Source organism: Tamandua tetradactyla, chromosome 1 (genome assembly GCF_023851605.1).
Source record: "Tamandua tetradactyla isolate mTamTet1 chromosome 1, mTamTet1.pri, whole genome shotgun sequence".
In the NCBI taxonomy this organism is placed as follows: Eukaryota; Metazoa; Chordata; class Mammalia; order Pilosa; family Myrmecophagidae; genus Tamandua; species Tamandua tetradactyla.
The window spans coordinates 107,536,167-107,563,824 of NC_135327.1; the positions used below are offsets into that span (position 1 = coordinate 107,536,167).

General features: G+C 35.1%; 1 protein-coding gene and 1 long non-coding RNA gene across 6 annotated transcripts in view; one reads left to right on the top strand and one right to left on the bottom strand.

The window, feature by feature from the left end:
* Nucleotides 1–1,397: 1,397 nt before the first annotated feature.
* BZW2 (basic leucine zipper and W2 domains 2) overlaps nt 1,398–27,658 on the bottom strand; it is a 59,679-nt gene continuing 33,418 nt past the window's right edge. For 4 of the 5 annotated variants that reach the window (XM_077122369.1, XM_077122378.1, XM_077122380.1 and 1 more), the window contains exons 4-12: nt 26,895–26,998; nt 23,922–23,987; nt 20,458–20,593; nt 15,862–15,971; nt 10,454–10,624; nt 8,728–8,874; nt 7,448–7,586; nt 3,809–3,931; nt 1,398–1,851 (exon numbers count right to left, since the gene is read on the bottom strand). In XM_077122369.1, coding sequence (XP_076978484.1) covers nt 1,823–1,851; nt 3,809–3,931; nt 7,448–7,586; nt 8,728–8,874; nt 10,454–10,624; nt 15,862–15,971; nt 20,458–20,593; nt 23,922–23,987; nt 26,895–26,998 — 1,025 coding nt within the window. In that variant the 3' untranslated portion in view covers nt 1,398–1,822. Of the gene's footprint in view, nt 1,852–3,808; nt 3,932–7,447; nt 7,587–8,727; nt 8,875–10,453; nt 10,625–15,861; nt 15,972–16,693; nt 16,776–20,457; nt 20,594–23,921; nt 23,988–26,894; nt 26,999–27,658 lie in introns of those variants that run through there. The other variant, XM_077122382.1, reaches the window with a different exon arrangement.
* LOC143651656 (uncharacterized) lies at nt 16,760–27,247 on the top strand. The gene is made up of 3 exons (XR_013160108.1): nt 16,760–16,870; nt 20,427–20,913; nt 26,872–27,247. It is a non-coding gene; the product is annotated as an uncharacterized LOC143651656 (long non-coding RNA).

The following is a 27,658-nucleotide window of genomic DNA, read 5'->3' on the forward strand; positions in this document are numbered from 1 at the left end:
GAGTGTTCAGATTTCTCCACATTTTCTCCAAGTTGTAATTTTGTTATTTTTTTAATAGTAGCTATTCTAGTGAGTATGAAATGGTATCTCATTGTGGTTTTGATTTGCATTTCCCTAATAGCTGGTGATGTTGAATATCTTTTCATATGCCTTTTAGAAATTTGTATATCCTCTTTGGAGAAATATCTATTCAAGTCTTTTACCCATTAAATTTCGGTTGTCATCTTATTTTTCACTCGTAAGATTTCTTTACATATTCTGGGTACCCTTACCAGATATATGCTTTCCAAATATGTTCTTCCACTGAGTAAGTTGATCATTTGTTTAGCACCATGTGGTTTTCATCCAAGGCCAATGTACCATATTGGGATGAATGAATTAATACTTTCTCTTATAAAGTAGGAAAAGAGCAGGCTGGAAAAAAAAAAAGCCAAATTTAGGAAGTATTATGTATGAAAGTTGAAGATATATAAAAATTGGTTTTCTTAAAACTCTCTGTGCTTGTGTATCCCCTGGAAATTCTGAACATCCAGGGGTATGCTACTTACTCTCTAAAGAGGTACTGTAAAGTTCTTTATTCTGTGATTTTGTCTTTTTTGGCTAGCTATCCTGTCCTCATTGTTTCCTGTGTAATAAAAATAACATTCTCACATATACACGATTTCTCAAATCAATTCAAATTATTATTTTTTTGCCCACTGATGGGACAAAGCACTTAATGGTATTCTAACTCCAGTGGAAGAAAAGTGTTTATTAAGGCTAAGTATTTAGAAGATAGGAGGAATCAATCTATCATGTTACAGACTCAAAGATGTGGTAGTCACAGACAAAGATTTTTTTCTTTCTGAAGACAAATAGGAAACTAGAACGCTTCCTTTGATGCAGGATGATGACCCAACAATGATAAGGGAAGTTTTTCATTTATTTACCTTGGTGAGTAAAGTTTCTAATACAGCTTTCTTTTGCTTCAATTTAACTAAAAAAAAATGTGTGCCTTCCTGGAAGCAAGAAGCAATAGGCCAGTGCCTTAAGTTTTTCAGGAGTTAGAACTGGAATATTTCTTTTATCTCTTCTTTGGATTAGGAGGAAATAGAGATAAGGAAAAACTAGAAGTTCGGAATGCTCCATTTGCATGTTTATCAGTCGGTTCCATATATAATAACTTCTTGGTATTCATGCTAATTGCATAAAAATTGAGTTAATTCCCATTTCAGTACTAAGATAATTGTACAGTCTATTACTTACTATGATAATTAAAGGAACAGAGTAGATTTTAGATGACAAGAAATATGACTATTTAACATTTTGGATGGATAAAAGGATATAATACTGAAATGTCAATTGTTATAAAGTCATGCATAGTAAAGAAATAAAAACTCCAAAAATGTAAGCCCAGATTTTTAAAAAGCCATTTATTTTAAAAAATTGGTTTGTCAAATCACATACACAAGCAGATACACAACTACCAAAGTGGCCCTGTAATAGACACCAGTGGGGCGTTCACCACACAGTACCTGAAAAATACAGCTAAAAAAGGAGTCTGCTGAGTATTTAATTTTCAGATTCCTACTTGACTCCTGTTGAATGGCTTTAAGTTAGCATATAGTGAGTGAGAGGTAGAGTCCCAAGTATAATATCTGATGCCTCAGGGCTCCATTAAAAACAAAACAAAAGCAAAAACCATTTCCCCCTTTGCACAAGGGAAGCCTATTCTATTTTTTTTCCTTTGTGAAAACAGAAGCCAAGTTTCTCTTCCCAAGTGGTTCAGCATTCTCAATCAGAAGTGTTGTGTGTAACCTAGCATTGTGCTTTGTTGAGCCATCTAATTTTCTTCACCTTCTGATTCAGATTCTAGGAGAGAAGAAACAGTGAAGAGTAAGATATTTTCCCCTCAGACTGCTTTAAATAAGATCATGAAAGAGTTTAGAACAATAACTAAAAAGAATGTCTTCTCCCCTTTCCCCAACCTTAGAAACACTTACTCTAGGCATCAACTTATTAGGTAAGACATTAGAATGAAGGCAGATAGAAAAATTTTGCTACTTTTTGCTTTTTAATGAATTTTACTTTTCTGAAAATACAACATGGACATATATATTAGAAAATATAACATTTCTTATTCTTTTGGATTACCTAAACTAAACTTTTAATTCTTAGTTGGACTCACTCTCATCTGTGATTATGCCTCTACTTTGCTTCCTATTTTAAATACCAGTCAACTACTAAAAGATGCTATAGAAATCTATAAAATCCTACAATGTGTGATTAAGCCAAATGAGTTTTCTCCCCCTTCACATCTACTCTTTATCCTCCATTAGACTGGATAATTTAAGAGTTCTATTTTCTATAATGTAGAAATTTGTATTGCCTTGATTTCAGAGGAATAATTTTAACCTTAATTATATGGAATGTTGAATAGGGTGTGAGATCTTGTTGGTTTACACAGGTTAGTGTGATGCCCTGAAATATCCCAGAGTAATCTGGGCAGAGAATAAAAAAATATTTGCAAAGTCCCTTTGGGGAACTGGGGAGAAAAAAGGAAATATTCAACTTCTTCATCTGGGAAATCCCTGATATTCTCACAAGCACTGGGGACAACCAATTCAATAGGCTGAGCCCTCAATCTTTGGGCTCGCCCCTATGAACTTATTCCACCAAAGGAGAAGCTAAGCCTACTGATAAGTATGCCCAAGAGTCACCCCCAGAGAACCTCCTTTGTTGCTCAGATGTGGCCTCTGTCTAATACAACTCAGCAGACGAACTCACTGCCTTCTCCCTTATGGGGAACATGACTCATGGGGATAAGCCAGAACATGGTATCATGGGAATGAGAAAGCCTTTTGACCAAAAATGGAAACAGAGAAATCAGACAAAATAGTCTCAGTGGCTGAGAGATTTCAAACAGTTGGAAAGTTATCCTGGAGGTTATTCTCATGCATTATATAGATATTCCTTTTTAGTTTATGGTATATTGGAGTGGCTAGAGGGAAGTACCAGAAGCTGTTGAACTGTGTTCCAGAAGCCTTGATTCTTTTTTTTTTCTTGACTTGTAATAATATTTGGAAATCACCTACTTTCTTTTTTTTATTATTAATTAAAAAAATTAACAACAAACAAAACAATAAGATATCACTCCATTCTACATATATAATCAGTAATTCTTAATATCATTACATAGTTGCATAGTCATCATTTCTTAGAACATTTGCATCGATTTAGAAAAAGAAATAAAAAGACAACAGAAAAAGAAATAAAATGATAATAGAGAAAAAAAGTTATACATACCATACCCCTTACCCCTCGCAGAACCCTTGATTCTTGAAGAAGATTGTATAACTGTATAGCTTTTACAATGCAATTGTGTGATTGTGAAAACCTTGTGTCTGATGCTTCTTTTATTCAGGGCATGGACAGATGAGTAAAAAAACAGTAAGGATAATAAAAGAATAATAGGGGCAGATAAAGGACAAAAACTGGGTAGACTGAAGTACTAATTGGTCAATATGAGAGGGAGGGGTAAGGGGTATGGGATGTATGAGTTCTTTTTTCTTTTTCTTTTTCTGGAGTAATGCAAATGTTCTAAAAATGATCGTGGTGAAGAATATACAACTATGGGATGATATTGTGAGCCACTGACTGTATAATGTGGTTGGATTGTATGTATGTGGATATTTTTCAATAAAAATATTTTTTAAAAGAAGAATTTTAGTTTTAGAAAAGCAAGAAAAATCTGTGAAACAGGCAGATATCTTAAAATGTAATAAATTATTTGCTAAACGACTACCAAAATCGTTAACTCAAATTATACCTTCTTCTGCATTCTGTAACCATTCAACAAATTTCTTCATCTGGTCAAGGAAAACACTTTTGCCTTTGGCAACATGTGCTTCTTTGTACCATTTCAATATTGCTTCTTCACTCAGGACGTCAGCTGCAATTACAAATCAAAGGTTTCAAAGTCAATACCTGAAGGCCATATTTTAAGACAATTTCAAGTCTTGTAGCTTAAAAGAAAGCATTTTCTTTTAATATTACGTTTGAATATCAAGTAAGTCCATATCTAAAACTTTATCACAAGACAGAGACCACGTTCATTTCCCTGAATCAAAGTCCCCATATTATAGCAGTTAACTTAGTAAATGCTTTTTAGTATGATGATAATATAAATCTCACAAAGTAGAGTGCAGTGTCATTACTAGTACTTGGAAATCTTGTACAAGGCTATGCTGCTGGTAGAAAAATGAGGTTATTTTCTAATTTTACAAATGAACCAGCAATTCCACATTTCAGAACACTCAATATGTCCTGCCACGGTCAGCCATATCTTGATGAAGCAACATCCTCAGATGACTGGCCTTTTAGGGGATTTTCTTTCTTTCTTTCTTTTTTTTTTTTTTTTAGGAGAAAAGGGCAAATAAAAAATGAGGTTGAAAGGATTCAATAATGATATTAACAGAGACTTCCTAACATGCCAAGGGATCAACACACATATAACCCACCTCTACACTTCCTCCACCCACTGGAAATCATTAATTTATATTTCTACAGCCTAATATCTAAGTTATAAGAGGACATGTACTACATAAAGAGAAAAACAGATATTAGATAGATTTTCTATAGGTTTCTAAGAAAAACTGCTATTGATTACCTAAACTCTAAATTGCACAAATGTTCCTTGATGCCCTCAAGTTACTAATAATTTAAAATACAATTTTGACTTACGAAAAAGAGAGAAATGACTTAATATTGTCTTCCTAGAAAACTTTACTGGCTTTCTCATAACAAAAAAAATAGTTTTCATTTCTCAGTTTTTAAAAAATTAATAACTAACTCTTGGAAAAGATTCCTAGATTAAACTAAACACAACAAATTGACTAAAAATGGGCCATGATCGGTTTTATAAACTATAAGAAAGATTTTGTTTGTTTGTTTGATTTTTATCATTAACTATACTATATTTTGCATAGGAAGGAGAACTGGATTTATTTGTTCCAAGAATGGACAGTAAAGTTGTAATCAGGAGTCCTTTAGGAATATTCTCAGCTTCTTCTGTTTCAAATACTACCCTCTATCCTCAGAATGATGAGAAAACTTGGGCTCCACATGCTATTAAAGCCCGAGTTTCCCAGAGGTGAGGAGCAGTTTGTGGCCGACGGGAGCAGTGAGATGAAGGGGGGCCTTTTATTGTGCAAGACTGAACCACACAATTTTAACATTTCTAAAATTGTGAAATATAACGTCTATAAAAAAATGCAATCCATTTCAAACTATATTTTAACAAGTAGTTATAGATAGATTTCAGAGTTTGGTATGGGTTACACTTTCACAAGTTTAGATTTTTTCATTCTAGCTGTGCCAAGACGATGGAGACTAAAAGAGGTATCAATATAATGATTTAGCAATCATACTTGTTTGTTAAACCCTACCTTCTCTGTATAACTCCACCATCACTTTGCTCTTTCTCCCACTCTTTAGCGGTATTTGGGCTATGCCCATGTTAACTTTTCATGTTGGAGGGGGCTGTTGATAATATGGGGTAAGGGGATGGAACTAGCTGATGTTCTGGAGAGGCTGGCCCCTCTGCATTTCAGGACTTATCTGGCCTAGGAACCTATTTGGAGGTTGTAGGTTTCTGGAAAGTAACCATAGTGCATGGAATCTTTGTAGAAGCTCAGATAAAGCCCTTGGCGTTCTTTAGGCAGGAATGGGTTTGTTCGGGGTTTGGAAAACCATGGTAAATAATATGTAGCTGAAGCCTGCATAAGAGCACCTCCAGAATAGCCTCTCGATTCTATCTGAACTCTCTCAGCAACTGATACCTTCACAGTGATTTTTAAAGAACACTATTTAGCTCAAATACTGATTGTAAAAGTTCCTTTTATATAATTTTGTGGATTTTCTTTCAATAAAACATTCCAAATCTCTGAGTTTCTAGGTTAAAAGTTTGTGATTTAGCTCAGTAATTTCCAAATTACTTTGATCACATATCCCTATTAGTAAAATATTTTGAACATGCATACCCAATATATGTGAACTACTACTATTGTTTTAAAACAACAAAAAAATAATGTAAAGGGAAATTAGTAAATGCTTTTTAGTATGATGAAAATATAATTCTCACAAGGTAGGGTATAGGTCACTAATGGGACTCGGAAATCTTGTACAGTGCTATGCTTTATTTTATTGTTTTATGTTTCATTTGATTGTTTTTTTAGGGGGGATGGGCTGCATGGGCACAGAATCGAACCCGAGTCTCCCACACGGCAGGCAAGCATTCTACCACTGAAGCATCCACGCAACCAGATTCTATGTTTTGTCCACCCCATAATGAGCTGGCCCTTTCTATTTACTGAGAAATGAAAATTCTTGGGCACTATCCTGGACCTATGGAACTAGAATCCCTCAGGAATCGGAGAGAAAACACCAGTTACTGAAACACCAATTACGGAACTTCAAACAGACTTGGCAGTCATCACATTCTCTTGTTGGTATAACATTTTTATATTCCCAATGTTCAAATTATCATTCAAAACAGACAAATTAAATAAATAAATTTATTAATAAATAAATTAAATAAAAATTTAATTTAAATAAAAATAAAATTTAAATAAAAATAAAAAGGGGAACATTTGGTATTTTTCATCATACAAAAATATGACATGTATTAATTCATACTTTAGCTAGTCTGACATTATGCCATCTGTGCAATAACCTCTAATAGCATGTTGAAAATTTATCATTTGTAAATTGTTTCCTTTCTCCCTTATAAAACCACATAAACCCAGACCCCACTCCCCACCAAAAAACAGTTCAGGATATTTTAATTTGCTGTAGGTAAGAGACTGAGATCAGTCAAAATCCTAATAGCATTCATCTATTAATGAGAGAGGTCGTCATGGCAACTTATTCCTTATAAACACAGTAAATGTAAAAACTTAAAAATAGCCATTTCCTTGAGAAATAGAATAGATGTGCAAAATAACTACAAAGGAAGAAGATTAATTATTTCAGTCATTTTCAAATCAAATTTTTGGCACCAGGAAGGCTCTGAGAACTCTCTCTCTATATATAGTATTTTGATAATCATCATTGTAGGACATAAGTCACACAATTCAAAAAGAGGCTCAGTCATTTTAAGTAATTACCTTCTTTCATTATACTCCCCAAAGAACACCCAGTCTTCTGGCAACTCCCACCAATGAGAAGTGCCCAGAGCTCTCATCAGCAGGTGCCCGGGAGCGTGTCTATACAGCCTTTGCACCCTCTCTCCTTATTCATGTCTGCCTCACCAAAATCTGCAATTCTTAGCATCTGTGTAACCGCCCTGCTCCCCCCGCCCTCCCACCGTAAGTAGGGCCCTATATCCTCTGTGTCACCCTCTGCTCTGGCACAACAAGTGCTCCAATAAGAGACGAAAACATAATGGTGGAAATGCGTGGATGGGTACCTTTATAAAACAGAACCACAATCTTCTGAAAGGCTTTCATGAAATGAATGTTGTCGTAACAGTACTCCTGAACCTTCTGCAGGAGGATCAGCTCGGACTGACCTTGAGAGCTGAACACAGCCAGCAAGGGAGCGTATTGCTAGAACAGAAAAAGGGGTAAAAGCCGTTACCTGTGAGGGAGGTACAGAGTTGCCATCACTGGAATCATAAATCTGGAGGTTTGCCTATAAAACATTCACTTCTAGAATCATCTTCTTAGCCTAATAGTTTATCCAATCAAAAAGAATTATCCCAGCATTTTATCAACTTATTCTCACTGTACCAAGTAAAAGAAGAGCCAAATATGAGATTCTAGCTACACAGAGATGATTGCTGCAGTAACTAGTATGTCTGCCTAATGAATACTGTGAAAATGAGGTGAAGATGAGGCTCTTTGGGCTGTGGTGACACCTTCAGCACAGGAGTGTGACTTTGTTAGAAATGAGTGGGAAGCAAGTTCCCCAGACACCCCTGATGCCCCCACCAGGTCATCCTTATGGCTGCGTTCATACAGTTCCCTTTGCCCCAAACGCCCTTGGCTTCTAGTCTCTGACGTCTTAACCAATGTTTTCCTCGAAGACCTGCTCAGTTCAACAACCATCTCCTCCGCGAAGCCTTCCCTCAACGGAACCTGCACAGATCACTCACTGCTCCAATCTCGTAAACAGAGAGTTTGGGCCATGTTGTTTATCTTTAATTCATATTCTACCTGCCTTCACTGCCCAATTCCAGTATAAATTCTGAAGGTAGCATCTGAGTTTTCCACTTCTCTTAATACAGTTTTATAGGCAGAAGCAATTAATAAAAGCAAAAACCTACTTCTGTGCTCAATAATATATAATTTACATGATCAGCTGATTTTCTCCCACCACTCAGATGTATTTCAAATTGTAATAGGAAGATTTGCAGTTTGCTTGAAAAAAAAAATGTTCACTACGATTTTCTGTCATATAGAACAACAGAAAGAAAGCTGATCGCTACACCATGCTTCCTTATCACTTTTAAGACCGTGTGTGACTATTCTGTGGATTTTCTGAAAAACATCTTCAATAAGAATTTAAAACTAGATATTTCATAAGCTCTTACATCTGAACATTTTGGGCAGCCGCAAATTTGAAATGAAAAAATTAGGAATCTAGATTTGCTCTGGGTCTGAGGATTGCAGTAAGGATCCATCTGTCATACTGTTAAGAGCTAGGTTGGCCTGATGGCAGAGACCAGTCCTTATTATGCCCTTTTACCTTCAGGTGCTTAAGGGCTTGCTCTGCGACAAGTTCCTCCTTTTTGTTCCATTCAACAGCATTCATGATACAGGTCCACAGAAGTCCAATCACTGCTGTTTCCGGAAGGTCATTCCTCTTCATTTCTTCTTTGACATAGAGCACCATCTAAAATGCGTGGAGAAAAGGGTCAGAGAGTGACAGGCACATGGAGGGTTCCCCACTCAGTAAAAGGTTTGGGGCAGATAAGTATCCGTTCGGTTCTTCCATTCCTGGATGTATTCTCAGATTGTAAGAGGGAAGGAAAACAATGATGTTGTTCTCAGAGCAGATATATTTTAGTCTAAAAATGAAGAGGCTTAGTTCCAGCCAGGAGCTGCTGGATAATGTGGAATAAGAGAGAATTCTTGTTTCCTTGCAGTTATACTTTTACATGCAGGAACGTCTTTGGGTCCAGCAGAGTAGAGAGGCTGGAATCAGTGTGACATTCTTGAGGTTTGAAGAAGGCAATAGAACTGTGATTTTTTTTTTTATCTCCTTCCCACAACTCAGAACATCCTGATGGATACATTGGATTTGTCCAAGTACATTCTCTATAACCCATGCTTTGGTGGTCGCTTCTGATGACCTTCCAAATTCATCACAGTGAGAAGTTAATTTATAAATAGGTAGTAAAGTATACAAGCATTTAAAAAATTTAACTCAGCAGATTTTCCCCTTAAAATTACGTTTAAAAAAGTAAATTTATCCCCAAATCTGCTAGTATGGAATACAGGTTTGCCAACTAATCAAGTATTTTATACCACATATGTTTGGGAAGTTTTTCCCCTTTGAAACAAGACCACACAGAGAAATTAGGTACTTAGAAGTGATAAAAAATATATAATGTATCTAGGTATATCACTTCATAATTAGTATAGCTTTCTTTCTTTTTTCTGTTTTTTTTTCCCCTTTATTTTTTGATGAAAAACATATTGCTTTCTTGATTTCTATCCTGGGTAGCAGCAGTGTCAGCAGTGAGCCAAATAGCTTCAAGAGCAGAAGTTCTCATGCTGGCTAGGAGAAAGTTGAAAAACAGGCGACAGCTCTGCATTGAAAAGTATTAACATGTTTTGCTGCTTTTTGCCATGAGACTAAAGAATGTCTGTTCCTCCGACCTCTCCATCTGCCGGACAGCATTAGTCCAGAGTTCTCCAGGTCCGACTGCTCAAAGTACCTCGCAGAGCTGAGAGCCCAGAAGGGAGAGCGGTGAGGATCAGGGACTCGGAGCGACAGGCAAAAGGAAAAGGAAAGGATTCTTCATTTTAATTTTTAGACTGTCATGTAAATTTTTTACTAAAATGCAGGAAAAAGCCCTACATAAGCATTTCCAGAATTCACAAAATACTGTCAATTGTGAATGTTAATGAAATGCTTAACCATGTCAAATAATCTGCAACAAAGTAGAAAAACGTCATGCAATGAGGGTACACTGAAAATGGACAGTTAACCTGATGTGAGATGTGAAAAATTTGATAATCGTAATAGCCTGATAAAATAAATCATTTGAGTGTAAATAGACATGAATTTCGGGAACACTGTAGAATGCAATAAAATAGAAGGTTCTGAATCACACTCAGAAGTGGAGCGAATGTAAATGCTGGGTCAAGCACAGCAGACAATAGACTCCAGGGAGCTCTCCTTAAGGGAGACAGAACTTGGGTTGCTCTTCCCACCCAAATGTTAATATTTGCCAGGAGTCTCTCACCTCCTTGATGGGGCATTCCTGAGAAAGGCGCTCCTGGAGCTCTTTCTGCAGTTCCTTCCTGGTGCCTAGGGACTGCTGGACGCGGAGGAAGTCAGAAAGCTCCTTCAGACCTGCATCCGTGAAATACTTAGCAAAATGATCCACGCTCTGTCTATTAACTGGAAAGAGTTCCTAAAAGATAAAAGGAAAAATAAACTGTTAAGTAGACAGTTATAAGACACACCATACAAAATTCAGCAAGTATAAAGGACAAAGTTTTCATATTAAAATTGCACTTAGAATATCTCATATTTGGAAGAAAAGAACAAGAACTGATTTCCAAAAGAATAAATTTCTCATTTTCAATTCAGCATTTGCTAAGTATCCTCTAAAATTATGTAGTTTACAAAGAGAAAAAAAAGCTAAGCGACTGGCTTCAAAATTGTTTTTTGGCATGGGCAGGCTCCACAAATCGAACATAGGTCTCCAGCATGGCAGGTGAGAATTCTGCCATCGTGCCATGATGGCACTGCTCTCATTGTTTTGTTTTAATTGATTAAAAAATTTTATTTAAACATAAAAAACAGATTCTTACCATATGATCATTGCATTTTACATAATAATCAGTAATTCACAATATCATCACATAGTTGTATATTCATCATCATGATCATTTCTTAGAACATGTGATTCAATTCAGAAAAAGAAATAAAAAGAAAACAGAAAAAAAATTCATACACACCATATCCCTTACCCCTCCCTTTCATTGATCACTAGCATTTCAATTTACTAAATTTATTTTAACATTTGTTCCCCTATTATTTATTTATTTTTAATCCATATGTTTTACTCATCTGTCCATAAGGTAGACAAAAGACGCATCAGACACAAGGTTTTCACAATCACACAGTCACATTATGAAAGCTATATCATTATACAATCATCTTCAAGAAACATGGCTACTGGAACACAGCTCTACATTTTCAGGCACTTCCCTCCAGCCTCTCTGTTACACTTTAACTAAAAAGGTGATATCTATTTAATGCATAAGAATAACCTCCAGGATAACCTCTCAACTCTGTTTGGAATCTCTCAGCCATTGACACTTTCTTTTGTCTCATTTCGCTCTTCTCCCTTTTGGTCAAGAAGGCTTTCTCAATCCTTTGATGCTGAGTCCCAGCTCATTCTAGGATTTCTGTCCCACGTTGTCAGGAAGATCCACACCCCGGGAGGCATGTCCCACATACAGACCCATCCTCATTTCTGAATCAGTATTTCTTTTTTGTTTTACTTTAATCAAATATAGCATGCATGAATACAACAAATACAGCATGCAAAAATACAGAACTAAATTCACTACATTAAATACAAATACCAAAATAGTAATTCTGGTATTTGGATTATTTTAACTGATAAGAAAAAAAGGAAATAAAATAATCAAACTGTTTCCTTAACTATGAGTTAATAGACAAAAAGTAGTTTTAGTAGTATTGAAATGATTTGAGTTCATGTTAGAAAAAACCACACTGACTATTATCGTCTCCAGGACCTCTATTCATATTCTGAGAAAATGCCACTATATTCTAAAATACTAATCTGGGAGTTAAAGAGAATTCTGCAGTATCTGTTAATGACAAGATTCTCAATTCAGTTCATGGCAGTGATTCAAACTAAATGCACCTTATCAGCTCCTCAGTTTATTACATAATTTTTGATGGAAGACAAAAAAAAGAGCAGTGTTCTATGGTTGCTGATGTATTTTTACCTCATTTTTGTTTCACCCTACATAGCTCGGCAGAGCCTCAGTAACACTTGCTCATTTTCTAATCCTGTGTGAGTTCAACACCCAACTAAGAAATTAAGGCAATGTTCACACCTCTCATATTTCAGACTGCTGCAGAGTCTAAAAATAGATCCAAACTTTAATACTGGTTAGATTTGCATATATATGGCCAATGGTTATGTGGCTCCAATTTATATGGCCAATGGTTATGTGGCTCCAATTAAAGTCTCAAGAGAAAGATCTGCAATGGCCACCACATGTAGGGACTTAACTAGAGGGCTCCTGTGTCATAACTCAAATGTTAATTTTTTATACATGATCATCCCATAATTTTACTTTGAGCCATGAGTTCAAAATGTCAGAACAGAGTTGATGGGAGCAGCAATCAAACATGCACATGCATTAAAGCAAATGTTTCAGAACAGACTGAAATCTTGTTAGTGATTTCTATACGATCAATTCTCTATCACATTAGTACTAGCTTTTTCAAGTTTGAGGGGCAGGGAACTAAATTTTATTGAGTTTCTTCTATGAACTAAGATGTACTAGGTACTTTCCTCTCAACCATGTAAAGTAGAAACTTTTCCAGATGTTAACCAGGTCTCAAGAAGGTTAAGTAACTTGAGCCAAATTAGGAAGCCAGCAACATGCAGGACAGAGAGAGCTATGTGGTTCCAAAGTCAGAAGTCATTCCATCACCCCATGCCGGCCACCAGCATTCTGTTATAAAGATTGCAGCTGCAGGGTCTGATCTAAAGTTATGTTCAGAATAATATGTCATCAAACATATTGCTTGTGGTTTGTGAACTATATCCAAAGTCCTTATGGATGAAACATAATGTATTGAAAATTACTATTCAGGTTAAACTGAGATGGAGTTGAGTCTAATCATACCATGCCCTTCTCTGGTTTGGTACATGGCTTGCATTAACAAATGAAACACTATCCTGGCGCAGGCCTCCATCACCTCTCGTCTAGATTATGTCCCTCTGCTTCTGTCCTTGGCCCTAGTCTACTGCCAATGCAATAGCCACAGTGATCCCATTAAAATTTTAAGTCAGGGCGGGCCATGGTGGCTCAGTGGCAGAGTTCTCACCTGCCATGCAGGAACCTGGGTTTGATTCCCAGGGCTTACTCATGAAAAAAAAAAAATTAAGTGCTATTATATACAACTCCACAGAGAATCTTCCCAGAGCTTCCCATTTTGCTCAGAATAAAAAGCCACAGTTCTTAGATGATATGGACCTTGCTACCTCTCTGGATGATCTACACTTTCTTCCTTATACGTTCTGTTCTCGTCTCTAACACGTGTGCTGCTCCTACTCAAGACCCTCGCATGTGCTGTTCCCTGTGGCTAGAACACTCTGCCTCCGCATACCTACAGGGCTCACTTCGTCATCACCATCACGTCTGTGACGTCAGCTATCCGAGAGGCCTTCCCTGACACTGAAAATTGTATCCCACACTCTGACACTTTCTTACTTGATTTTTCCCCCTTTTATTATACTATATATTTTGCTATTTATTTAATTTCTTGTCTGCTCCCTCGCTGCAGAATGTAAACCCCATAAGGGTTAGTGTCTGTTTTTTGGCTCCTTTTAATATTTCTAGCTAGGAAAAATAGTCTGATGCATAATACAATCAATAAATATTTGTTGAACAAATATATGAAGATAGTAATTTCTCCATCACTGTGTCCTCTTCCTGTGAAAATGAATGGTTTCTCTCATCCTTTCTCCACTCTGAGTTGCTAAAAATTTTCTCTTCTATATAATAGAAGTGGGTAATTACTAAACTTATAGAACACACTAATTTCTAAAATGTACTAGCTCAGAGTTAAAGAAAATTTTTTGGTGTCTGTTAATGAAACTACAAAAATTCCCTCCTTGGAAGTGGAACTCTCTAGTTGCTTGCTCATTTGTTGATTTAACGTAATCAGGCAGGCATGATACCAGTGCACAGTCACCCTGGCCTCACTGAGCTTATAGTGTTTCTAGTAGACACCGCTATTGCTTCTCATGCTCAAAATATATCTAGCCATACAAACCTAGCGAGAAACATAAATGTTGCGTGTTTGTTTTAAAAAAGGAAATAAATTTTTACTTAATTTTTTCCTGAATATTGGTCTCACCAAGTTAACCAAGTCCTACCTACCGCTTTCTTTAGGAAGCATGCTTTAAGAAATAACTAAGACGTCAGTGGCAAGTTGAACAAGTTACCAACATCCTTAAGAGTATCAAGAGATTCTGGCTGTCTCCTTGTAGGGGTGGAGAGTTGCCAGCCAGGGGACTGACGGCCAGGCTTGACAGTGACTTCTTTTGGCCAACAGACGGTGAGTACTTAATGCACTTGAAGGGTTCAGTTTAGGCTCCTGTGTTCCTTTCCTGTGCTGTGAGGACAGCATGGCAATGACGTACCAACTCCCTCAGCCTGAGCCCCAGAATGAAAAGGCATATGAAGCCCAGCAGAGACACAGCTGATCCAAGCAACCTCCAGACCCACGGAAAAGAAGTATGTCCCCTTCTTACAAACTTCCATTCTTCTCAGCAATCTATTTACTTGTTTATGACTTTTGCTTCTATTTACAGGTTTCCACCCTAAATTCTACATGAAAGTAGGTTCCATGATGGCAGGGAACTTTTCTATCCTGTTCTCTAGGAACTCCTCAGGTTCTAGGATCATGCCTGGCAGAAAGCAGGGATTCAATAAACATATATGCTGATGAAAGTTATTATCATTGGCAGAAATTAACTAGAATCTAGATTATCTAATTTTTCTTCATCATACTCTGAATACTTTAAAGGGACAAACAGGACTGTTAATCAGGGAAACTTCAAGAATTTTAAGTGACTGAATGTGTATATTCATATTTAAACTTATATTCAGGTTATCTCACAGAAGAGCCAGTTTGAGAATTATTCCATGGGACTGACACCCTTGGGTATTTAGAACACACTGGGAGAGAAAAACAGAGAAGAAACTATGAAAAGAAGACTGGAGGGCTGTCCTTTAATTTTAGACTTAGTCATAAAATTGTAAAAACAATTCTACTTGGAGAAGCCTGAACCATCTGTATAGTTGTTGCTTCTAGGAGAAATATAGGGAGCAGACAGAATGTAGAAGGGAAAAATCCTTTTCTTAATTTTCTTTGACAAATACAAATGATGGAAAAATAAAAACATAATGAAACAATCATGATAACTGAACAATGAACTTGTCTGCTTTCTTAAACAGTTTAAGTATTTCCAGAGGAATCATTTTAAACTCTCATTTTGTTTAGTATACTACTTAACACGTATTTGAGGTGGTGCCATCCAGTTCCTGCCCAAGACATCATAAATGTTTAAATAAGAAGAGCCTAAATTGACAAGATTTTATCATAATAAAACTTAAATTTCTATAGTTAGTTGTAAAAGAAAATGTTAATTCTGATAAAACACTAAAACCAAGTTAACAAAATTCCAAATTTGAAATAGTCTCTATATAGTCTTTAACTTTGATTTATACAACAAAGATTAAGACAGTTTCTGAAACACTTCCTCAATCAACACAGACATGGGCGTTTTAGTCCTGTAATTCACTGAAGGCACTACCAAAGCTATGAGGGAAACATCAACCTTACAACTTTTGACCAGACAATACTTACAAGCAGCCTCTTGTCTATGTTGGCTTTTCTCAAAGAGGAGGTAACAGAGTTGGCATCTTTTTCTGCCATCCATGCTTTAAAAAGTTTGACAGCAAATGAGGCTGCGATGCCTGTTTTTTTTTTCAAAAAAAGGAACATTTTCATGAGAAGGAAAAAAAATTAAAATACTTTCCAACTTAGACTATATGATTGTAATCTGATATCCTTATAAATATACATATTTTTTACCTTGGTCAAACAGATTCAAAACCCAGTATTTTCTAGTGCTTTTGCAGCTTTTTCAGTCTGTAGCTTACTAATATTTAGTGTTTATAACGGTAATCCTGAGACACTTCAAAGTAAATCCTGAGATACAAACTGAGTTGTCAACAGATACCACCTAAATTGCTAGTAAATTATGTCAGTAAAAAAAATTAACAGTGACATTATAAGTATACCTATGGATGAACATGCATCCTTTATTTTATAGTTTTAAATATTCTCGAGTTGAGCTATAAAAAAAAACCAAGACTGTTTCATGTTTAACTCTTCTGGATATTTTAAAAGTGATCTTAAGATGGCTATGTTAATCAGTTAAGCAATTACATATTCATATTTACATTATGATTTATTTCTAAACATAAATAGTTAACCAGTAGATGGTTCTTCTGTGAACACTTCACAGTTCTAATTAATGTTACATTTATTTAATGAAGAGTTAAGGCACAGATGAAATAATATACTGATTAAATATCCAGTATTGATAGCCTAAGCAGTCTCTATTCTCCTTTCTTCCTATCTAAGAGAATTCCCATTCCATTCTGCATATGACTCCTGATTAGTGTAAGTATACCCTGGCATCCCATCCTTCTGCAGTTAGGCTCAGCGACCTCATGCTGGGTTCCTCTGTCATGGCCAGAGGTGGTCATGTGACCTATATCAGCCAATCGGCTGAACAAAAGATGATTATCCTATGTTCAGAAGAACTGCTGTTCTACTGAACACAAAGAATGAAGCCATAAATGTACTGGTAAACATCTTATTGACTAAGGGACCCATATTTGGTATGAAGTTGATGATATGAATGGTAATGGCTTAAAAATGGGGAAGAAAATCTGAGTCCTTGAAGATATTGCTTCCACCTTGAAGTCTGTCCTACTTTTACACGTTATGTAAGAAACAAATGTCCTTATTTTTATGCCGATTTGTGTCAGTTTTTCCAGTTACTTGCAGATACAAGCGCTCAATTGATGTATCATTTATATAGACACAACTTGCCTAACTTTCTTCATTTGAACAGCAGAGAAGCTGGGCCAAAATATTATGACTATGACAACAAATATGCACCATAAGAAGAAATTTATGCCACCAATTTGTTAAAGCAGAATATTTTTTTGCTTTTTTTCCTGTAAGAGAAGTTGTATTTTTATAGAAAAATCACACAGAAAGGACAGATTTCCCATATACAACCCACCTCACACACAGTTTTCCTTATTATTAACACTTTGTTTTCAGTGTGGTACCTTTGCTAAAATTGATGAAGATATTATTATACTTCTATTATTTACTGCAGTCTATAGTCTACATTAGGTTTCAATGTTTGTGTCATACAATTCTATTTTTTATTCTGGTAACATTTACACAAACTAAAACTTCCTGTTTTAACCATGTTCAAATATATAATTCAGTGGTGTTAATTTCATCCACCATGCTGTGCTGCCATCAGCACTATCCATAAGTCTTCCAGCACCCTAATCAGAAACTCTGCACCAACTAAGCACAGACTCACCATTCCCCATCCCGATGCCAGCCCCGGGTACACAGCATTCTACTTTCTCACTCTATGAACTTGCTCACACGAATTCTAATACAAGTGAGATCATACAATATGTGTTCCTTTGGGCCTGGTTTATCCATGTTGTTGTATATATCAGAACTCTTCCTACAGCTGAGTAACATTCATTTAGATGTATGTAACACATTTTGTTTATCCATTTAGCTGTTGGTGGACTCTCAGGTTGCTTCCATCTTTCGGCAACTGTGAATAATGCTACTGTGAATGCCAGTGTGCAAATCTGTTTCAGTTCCTGCTTTCAATTCTTTTGGGTATCTACCTAGAAGTGGGATTGCTGGATCATATGGTAATTCTATATTTAACTTTCTGAGGAACCACCAAACTGTCTCCCACAACAATCTACACTCTGTTATTCTGTTATTACCATGTTGTTAATATTATGGCACTTTAAAGTGCTTTCCTTAAGAGAGTTCATGGTACTTCACACATTTTATTTATGATGCTACACATTTTAACACTTGAATATAGAATACAAAACTAAGTATTGATTAGATTATACCTGCCCTCAATGTAGAAAATAATCGCCTACCTAATTGTATAAAAACCTTACCAACATTGAACAAGTATTCCTATTTATCCACATACCCTCTCATACTTGTTAATTTCTGTTGTTTTTAATAGTAGCTATTCTAGTGGGTATGAAATGGTACCTCACTGTGATTTGGATTTGCATTTCCCTAATGGCTAATGATAAACGTCTTTTCATGTGCTTATTGGTCATCTGTATAACTTCTTTGGAGAAATGTCTATGTAAGTCTTTTGCCCATTTATTAGTTGGGCTATTTGTCTTTTTTGTTGTTGAGTTGTAGGATTTTTGTTTATAGTATGGGTATTAAACCCATAACAGATATGTGCTTTCTAACTATTTCTCTCATTCTTTAACATGTAATTTTTAAAATACCATAAGTTCAGGAAACAATATAAATTTGGATTGACCTGCATAATCCAATATAACAACAATTTTAAAGATTTAAATTCAGCTAAACCCTGAAACCATAATGAATGTAATTTAAAAGGGATTCAACACCAAAACTGTTACCATCAAGAATTAGGGAAGCAGAAAGCAGCTAATTTATACAATTAAAATAAAAATAACAGTAGACTGTATTCTGTATTGTAAGTAAGAAAAGATAAATAAGCTTGAAACCAAGAGACCAAAATCTAGATTGAACCCTAACACCTTGCACGGAAGCTGGCTCTGTGTAACCACTCTTCTCCCAAGTGGGATGATCCCACTGAGCGGCATTCTGGCAACGGGGAGGGCTGGAAAAGGGGTGATTTCTTAACCCTCTCCTATTAAGAAAGAGGTTTAAGGCTTTAGTTTCTAAAGATGGCAGAGTATAAGGAAAAACTATATCCCACAGACACGATGTGACCTCTATAGCAAAGGTATCTTTCTCCTTCCATTCTCCAACATTTTAATATGAAATTTTCCAACATATGGAAAATATCAGTTGAATGGGACAACTGATACCCATATACTCACCACCAAGATTCCACAACTGTTAACACATTGCTATTTTATCTTATCACTTATTTACCAGTCTATTCATTAACTTTTATTAATTTAATGTAGACATCATTTAGGTTTTTATATAATTAGATATGCAATTATTTCCTGCAATGAAGGCAACTATAGTCTAATATTTAAAGTTTGCATTCTGTTTTATTTTTCCAATTGTTAAAATGTGTAGCAATGTAAGTAAGATGTATGAAGTACCATGAATTCTCTTACGGAAAATACTTTAAAATGTCATAATATTAACACGCTAATAACAGAGTGTAAATTGCTGTAACTCTAAGCTATTTTAAGCTGAAAACTATAGAGTATCTCTAAGTAATATCCGTTGCCTCTAGACATACTATTCTTTTCTCAGTTACAAGAAAACTATAGCCCCTTTCACTAAAGGCTTGAATGAGGTTGGGACTTAATGTATGTAGGAGGAAAACTTTTTATTTTCTCAGAAGAAACAGATGTTCTCACAAAAGCTCTTTTAATTGATTTTTAAGGAAAAATAACCTCTGTGTGTGTTGCAATATACTTGGAATATTATCCTCCTACTAGACACGCCTACTTTTGCTTTATCTTATACCAAATCATTGTATGTATGCCAAACTCTTAATGCCTTAAAATTAAAGCAAGACTCTTTCTGATATAGCAGTCATAACTTCTTTCTAATACTGAGACAGTATCTAAAAAACTGGGATCAAAATGAACATGTGAGCACAATTTTCCCCAGTTCTTAAGAAAGATCAATTCTAAAGAGAAGGTCTCAACCAGGGAAATAATTTCCCACATTGGGGACATCCAGAAATGCAAAGGGGCATTTTTGGTTGTTACACTGGGGGTGCTGGAGGTTGGTATTTAATATCTAGGGGGTAAAAAGGTTAAATGCCCCAAAAGGCAAAAAAACAGCCTTGCACAATGAAGAACTGTCCCAATAAAATATGCCAGTAGCATCTATGTTGAGCGAAATGGCGCAGATCAGATCAATTTCAGGGTTTTTACCTAGGCACTGATTATTATGCCAAAGATTTTAAGTTTGTTATTATTCTTTCTGTCTGCACACATATATTTATTGTCCTTCAATTGCCTACAATGAACATGTATTCTGATTTTATTATTTGTTTAAACATACATTCTCTTATGTAGAGGATGGGTGGATTGGTAGAGGACATTCAAAGAGTCACTATTTTTATAAATAGCTTTACTGTTCTTTTTCTATGAAAGGATATGAAAGGCAAGAAAACATGAGCATTACCTTCTTTGACGAGGCTGTCCGTGAAGAGGCTGGTGAGGATGGTGGCAGGAAGAGTGCCATTGCCCAGCAGGACCCCCGACAGCATTGCCAATTTTGTCTGCTCTGTTTCAGAAAAGGCTTTAAGGAAGAGGAGAAGCTGTGGGTCAAACAAAAGAAACCATGTCTATAAAGCAAAGAACTAAAGCAGAAAACAACAAATAGAATGTACTTTCATGGCTAGAATGCACACAACTAGCAGGTTATAGATGCAAAGCAAGCAGCATTACTATTCATCGGAAACACATACTATGTTTAAGTATAAATCGGAAGCTATGGAAAGTGACTTTATCAGGCATAGTTCCTTCTAAGTTCATTGACACATAGCTGAGATAACATTCATGAGAAGGAAAGGAGACATTTGGAGAACAATATGCATAAATATAAATAATCTAAACTGAACTGTGCATATGATAAAAGGTAATTATATACAGTAAGCTTAATGTTTTCCGAAATATATTAAGACTTTCATGTATTTTTTACTTCTTTAGGTGATTCCTCTGCTCTATCTGCCCATTTGCTTTGAGGAAGACTAGAATTTTACAGCGAATCACACAAAACCAAACAAAAAGTCAATGTTAACCTTTTGACATCCAACTTAACATCTATATAATTTTCTAATTTCACAGCATATAATAGTCCTCAAAGCAAGACTATTGAATGAGAAAAGGTTTTCTAAGTATCTAATGTTCTCTCTTTTTTAAAACTAGTGATTCAAACTTGGTATTTCTTAGATCATAGAGTCTCACCGCCAGACCTGGTGATGAGATAATGGAGGCTCTCAAGTACAGGAAGTTTCTAGCTGAGGAAGAGGAGGGAAAAGTTCACGGATATGAGGTTGGAAAGAACAACTTTAGAGAGGTCATGAGAACAAAATGTTGCTTACACCATTCGGCATCTGGTCCTCATACCCCCTTGGTTTAGGAGTAGAGATCTTGAAAAAGAAGCAACTCCAGAAAGGATACATGGAAGCCAAAGCAAAGGGAATTAAGACCCAATTACCGTTTGGAATTCTAAGAGTATAGGGCCTTGCAGAATGTGCTCATTTTCCCCAACATTCCTCCACTGTATGCCCTGACTATATTATTCCATGGCTAGTTTCTCTCTTCAACAGTTCTCAGGCATGTTACTGAGATTTCCTAGGGTTCATAATCACTACCAAGGGCCTGCTGACTTTTCATTCGTCTGCACCAGTGAAAAGTCACTGGCATCAATACAGGTTTAATTGCTTTCTTTCTAATAACATGGTTCTTCACTAACTCTGTGATGTGGATAGGGCGATATTGGTTTACTACCCCCAACAGTTGAAGGATTATTATGTTACAGAGATTATGTGACTAGAAATATTTTCATTATGAGCAAGTGGAAGAACTGGAACCAAACCTACCTATCTGATTTCTAATTTATACTTATCATTAAGTCTCAATGAATTAAAAAAAGAAGTCACTGTCTAAGGCCCAGGGAGTAAGGGAATGAGAGCATTAAGGTAAAGTGCCAAGGAATACCAGGAAAGGGGTAAAGTAGTAGAACTAACAAAAGCACTGATAGTTCATATCAATTTGGCCTTGTTCCAGAATTATCAGATATAGCAAGTATTGCAGCAGAGCTGGCCTTAAAAAAAATATATGGAAACACTGAAACCACATAACTCTTAGATGCACATTCACCACATGCATAAAATAGTTAATGAAATACTTTTAACTATTTATGTGAAACTTGAACTGAGAGAATTAAAAACATTAGTGATATTATAAGACAAAATCATAAAGTTTAAAGTTAAATTTATAAAAATTCTCTATACCACGTTTCTTATCATATCCATTCCTTTATTTAACCAGCACTTGCTATTTTTTGAGCAGTATATCTAGCAGTATAGTAGACATTTTTTTCCATTAAGTTTTTTCTTATTAAAGTATTACATGCCTGTAACACAAAATTAAATAACACAATAATGTAAAGATGCAAAAAAAATCCCTTTTCCAAACCTATTCCCTAGAATTAACATTATTAAGTTTGATGTGTATCCTTCCAGATTTTAATGTACTTATATAGGTCTACATATTATAAATAACCACATGTATACTCCTGTATTGTGTTTTACTGAATTATATGCTGACAATAGCTAAAACTTGTTGAGCGGATCACACTTCTGAACATTTTATGTGCACTAATCCCTACAACAGTCATGATTCCCATTTTGTAGAAAGACAACAGAGGCACAAAGAAATTATGTAACTTCCCTAACATCAAACTACTACCAAATGGTGCTCTGTACCTTGCTTTTCACTTAATTTATCATGGACATTTTCCCTTATAAATTTATGTAGCTGTTTCTTATTCTTTAAAGACTGAATAGTATTCTGCTGTATAGACAGACCATAATTTAATTACCCAGTCTCCCACCAACAAATGCTTAGGTTACTTCTCAATACTATAATGAATATCTTTCAACATACAACTTTATATATCCATGTTGACAGATTCTTATAAATGGGACAGATGTGATGGGACAGATATGCCATGAAGAATGTGAATTAAAAAAAAATTACTGCTAAATTGTTCTTCAACATTATATGGGAAACCACTTTGGACAAGGAAAACAATAAGTACCAAAGAAGTTGATGTTATGGTCCCTTTCCTCATAAGGTTTATAATTTGTGTAGAATCTAAAATTGGAAACATAACAAAGCAAAACACAAATCTGTAACGAGTTAATTTAGAAAGTGCTATATATAATAGCAAGTGCTATATATAAAAAGAGGAGGCAACACACTGCAATTCCTGAAAAGAGGGTTTCTTTTATAATGTGCTGTTGTTTAAATATATGAGTACTTAATTAGGGCCACTTGCTATATTATGCAGTTCATACATTATCTCTTTTGTTTCTACAACAATGATATAAGAAAAGTACTCTTATTACAACTATTTTACAGTTGAGGAAAACCAATGAGATTTAAACCCAGACACTCTACCACTAAACATATGCTTTATCTCCTTTGCCAAACTTCAGCTTCTAAAATTAATGAACTTTTCTGAACATTAACTGCTGTCCTATGCTTCTTCATGTGCTTTAACTAATTGAATCACCTTATCTTGATTCTTACCATGATACAGTTATTTTTTTTTTTGGGCTATCTGAAAACTCTACTTTTTATTTTAAGCTCTGCAAATTCATGAGCTCATATTTTGTAAAACTACCTTCCTAAACAAATCACTCTACATTACACTAAACATGAATGAAAAGGCCCAGGATAACCATGGATTTCTTTCTATAGCTATTAGCTAATGATCTGTCATACTCATTCATTTATTCAACAAATATTAAAATTTACTATGTCCACGGCAGTTCAAATCTACCACTATGTATGCATTTTTGTCCCCATTTATTTTATTACTTTAAACAGATATTATATCTGATTTTTTTTTACCTTTTTCATTTCATCCTCAAATGCCTTTTCCAAATACTTATATCTCCTGATGAGTTTATTGAAGACCTAAACATAAAGCAAAAACATTAAATATTAAATAAAGAATTTTAAAAGGCATGGAAGGAGATTTAGAAATGTATCATAACCCTAGGGCTGCAATAAAAATATATGGTTAAATGTGCTCATACCTTGAAAGAAATAGTATAATTTTAAACTTGTGAAAAGCAGAGATTGAATATAAATGAAATGAAAGGGTTATAGATATAATCATATAGATAATGACACAATGGAGAGGAGAGCAGGATTCAGGAAAGATTCCACTCTAGGCAGATGTAAGTTTTGCAGATTGCAAAAATATTATAGATTAATGGCAAAAATATTATAGACTAATGGCAATAAAGGAATTAAGGACCTCACCATCAAGTTAGAATCCTGAAGTAAGTTTCATAATGGTCAGTGGAATTCTTGGCTATTTTGCAAGCAGAATGATATTTTTATTAAGTAGGGATTTTGTGAATATTGATCATTTTAATAACATGGATATGATTTTTGATTCTAATTCCTTTCTCTTAAATCCATGCGGTATACTTTTACTTACAACTTTCAATGTTTTTTTCCCTTAATTTAAGTAAGATGGAGTCCAGTCATAAACTTAGTGTTGCCACTTATGGTAAAGAATAATAACCAAACAGGCAAATGTCTATATCTAAAAGCAAAAGTCATACTTCATGATTGAACAATGATATAGCTTTCACAATGTGACTCTGTGATTGTGAAAACTTGTGTCTGATGCTCCTCTTATCTACCATATCAACAGAAGAGTAGAACATATGGAATAAAAATAAATAATAGGGGGAACAAATGTTGAAATAAATTTATTTGAAATGCTAGTGACAAATGAAAGCAAGGGGTAAGGTGTATGGTATGTACAATCTTTTTTTTCTCTGTTATTTTATTTCTTTTTCTGTTGTCTTTTTATTTCTTTTTCTAAATTGATGCAAATGTTCTAAGAAATGATGACTATGCAACTATGTGATGATATTAAGAATTACTGATTATATAAGTAGAATGGAATGATATCTTAACGTTTTGTTTGTTGTTAATTTTTTTAAATTAATAAAAAAAATTTTTAAAAAGTCATCATACTTCAAAAGTATTTTCCAATGAACAGCTTATTAAATAATCTCCAAACATCTCTCTTCATTTAATTTCTCTTTTCTTGACTAACCCACTGACCTAAGTTTTTCTGTCAATCTTTTGCTGATTATCTGAAGTTCTTAATAAAACAGCGATGTAGGGTGATAACTTCAAATCATGCCAAAGATATGGGATTTCATGAAACAGATGAAAGTTTTATTGGAGAAGTACTTAAGAGCACTTACAATGGGAATGTGGTTAAGACAGAAAAGATCCTCTTTATGGTTGTGCTGGAAAAGTCAGTGCAGTGAAGGTGTCTATTGAATGGTCCTAAAATTTTGTTGGAAGGAATCATGCAGGTAATTCAATATATGACTCATTCTTTGGTCTAAGAATTAGTTTTGACTCCTAGAGAACTGCTTTATCTAACAAACAAAAAGGTGAATGAGACATTTTAAAAGGCCATCTTGTGACTTGTGTTTGTTTAGCAAACACAACCTCAAGATGTTTGTAGCCATTTAATCCACATTAAAAGCAAAGATTTACAGGACAGGTTAGACTCAGGCCCATTCAATCTCATCTGCTTAGACTTTTGCCCATTTTAAAAAAGATTTTGTTTTTATTTCTTACACATTCTTAAACATTAAAAGGGCAAGAAATATCTATGCTAAAATATCATGCAATTAAAAATTTTATTTTAAAGTTTAAATTCTCAATGACCATATATCGCAAATTTCCTGGCTTGCCATGCCTCATGCATTTTGATAACCAAAGTAAAGAGTTTGGTCACTTGGCTGTGATTAATTCCTATGGCCCTTTTCATCTGATATACTGAAATCCCCAATTATTGAGTTTGAACATCTGTATACGTCTATTGGGGATTTGTATTTTTCTTTTCTTTAAAATGCCTGAATATGTCTTTTCCTAATAAATTACTCGTCTTTTTCTTAATGACTTGCAGTTCTTCACTTAATCTGGACATGAACATTGAGAAGTTTTATGTATTACAAATATCTTCTTGTCTCTTTTATTTTAACTAGATAGTGTCCTGTTAAGATCAATTACCAAACTTTATTTGATTAGTTCCTACTGATGGACTTCTATATGTTTTCAACCTTTGATAATGTTGCATGCAATATGACAATGACTGTCATGGCACGTGCCATTTTACATGTGTTACCATATCTGTAGGATAAAGTCCTACAAGTGGAATTGGTGTTAAGGGAATGTGAAGCTTTAGCTTTGATAGTGCCAAATTACTCTCCCTGGGGGTTGTACCAACTTATATTCCCCTCAGTAATTTATAATTGCATTTGGTTCACGAAACCTCTCAAAGACGAAAGGTGAAAAGCTCTTCCTTTTTGTAGTTTTAATGTCGGCTGTCTTATCATGAATGCAAATGAGTATCTTTTTAAATGTTTAAGAGCTACCTAACATTCCTATTTGAAAGTATTCTGGAAAAAAAAAGTATTCTGGGGGGGGTTCGGTTCCTAGGGCCTGCCCATACATATATATAAAAAAAAAAAGTATTCTGGGAGTGCAAGGGTAGTTCAGTGGTAGAATTCTCGCCTACCATGCAGGAGACCTGGGTTTGATTCCCGGTCCATACACTTCCCAAACAAACAAACAAGCAAGCAAGACAAACAAAAATCAACACATGATGCTGCAATAATGGGATACTCGCATGGAAAAGGAATGAAAGGTGATTCTACCATACAGCATACAAAAAAAAAAGTATACTGTAGTGGCCCATACTTTCTGAACCTAATGCTTCCCTAACTCCTGTACAAATGCTTCTCTTCTAACACAAAAGCAAGCTTTCAAAGACGGCTGTACCTGAGCATAGTTTCGGATGGTTTCATGATCTTCATTTGCTGAAAACACACAGTGGCTGGTCATCTTGGTCTTGTCCCCATCATCTATGCGTGTTCCTCCGGGGGCTGAAGAGGGAAAGGTAACTACATGAGGACACCACTGAAATGAGAAGAACTCTGCAGAACAGATCAACTCCTTCTCATCCAGGAAAACAGCAAGAAGTAGAAAAGTAAAATCTATGACACATATAACTTCATAGAGTGGTGTGCATGTGTAGATAGATACATGGTGACATGTATTTATGTTCCCACTATAATACCAAATTGGTATTCCATTCCATGCTCTCACTATATAAGATTATTGTTCCTCATTCTTTCCTGCACTAGATCCTGTCACTATAGTAAAAAGAAATTGAGAAATAATTATCTCTTTATTCTTAGAAATAGAGACCTAAGACATATCTACATATCTGTAGTCAGAAAATATTAGAAATAATGTAAAAGTAAAACTCTTGAAATTAAAAAAGAGTCTCATATACTGAATGAAGCTGAATGTGAGAATGATAGAGGGATGAGGCCTGGGGGCACAAATGAAATCAGAAGGAAAGATACATGATAAAAACTGAGATGCTATAATCTACAATAAAAACTGAGATGGTATAATCTAGGAATGCCTACAATGTATAATGATAGTGACTAAATATACAAATTTAAAAATGTTTTGCATGAGGCAGAACAAAGGAATGTCAATAATGCAGGGTGTTGAAAAGACAGTAATATTTTAAA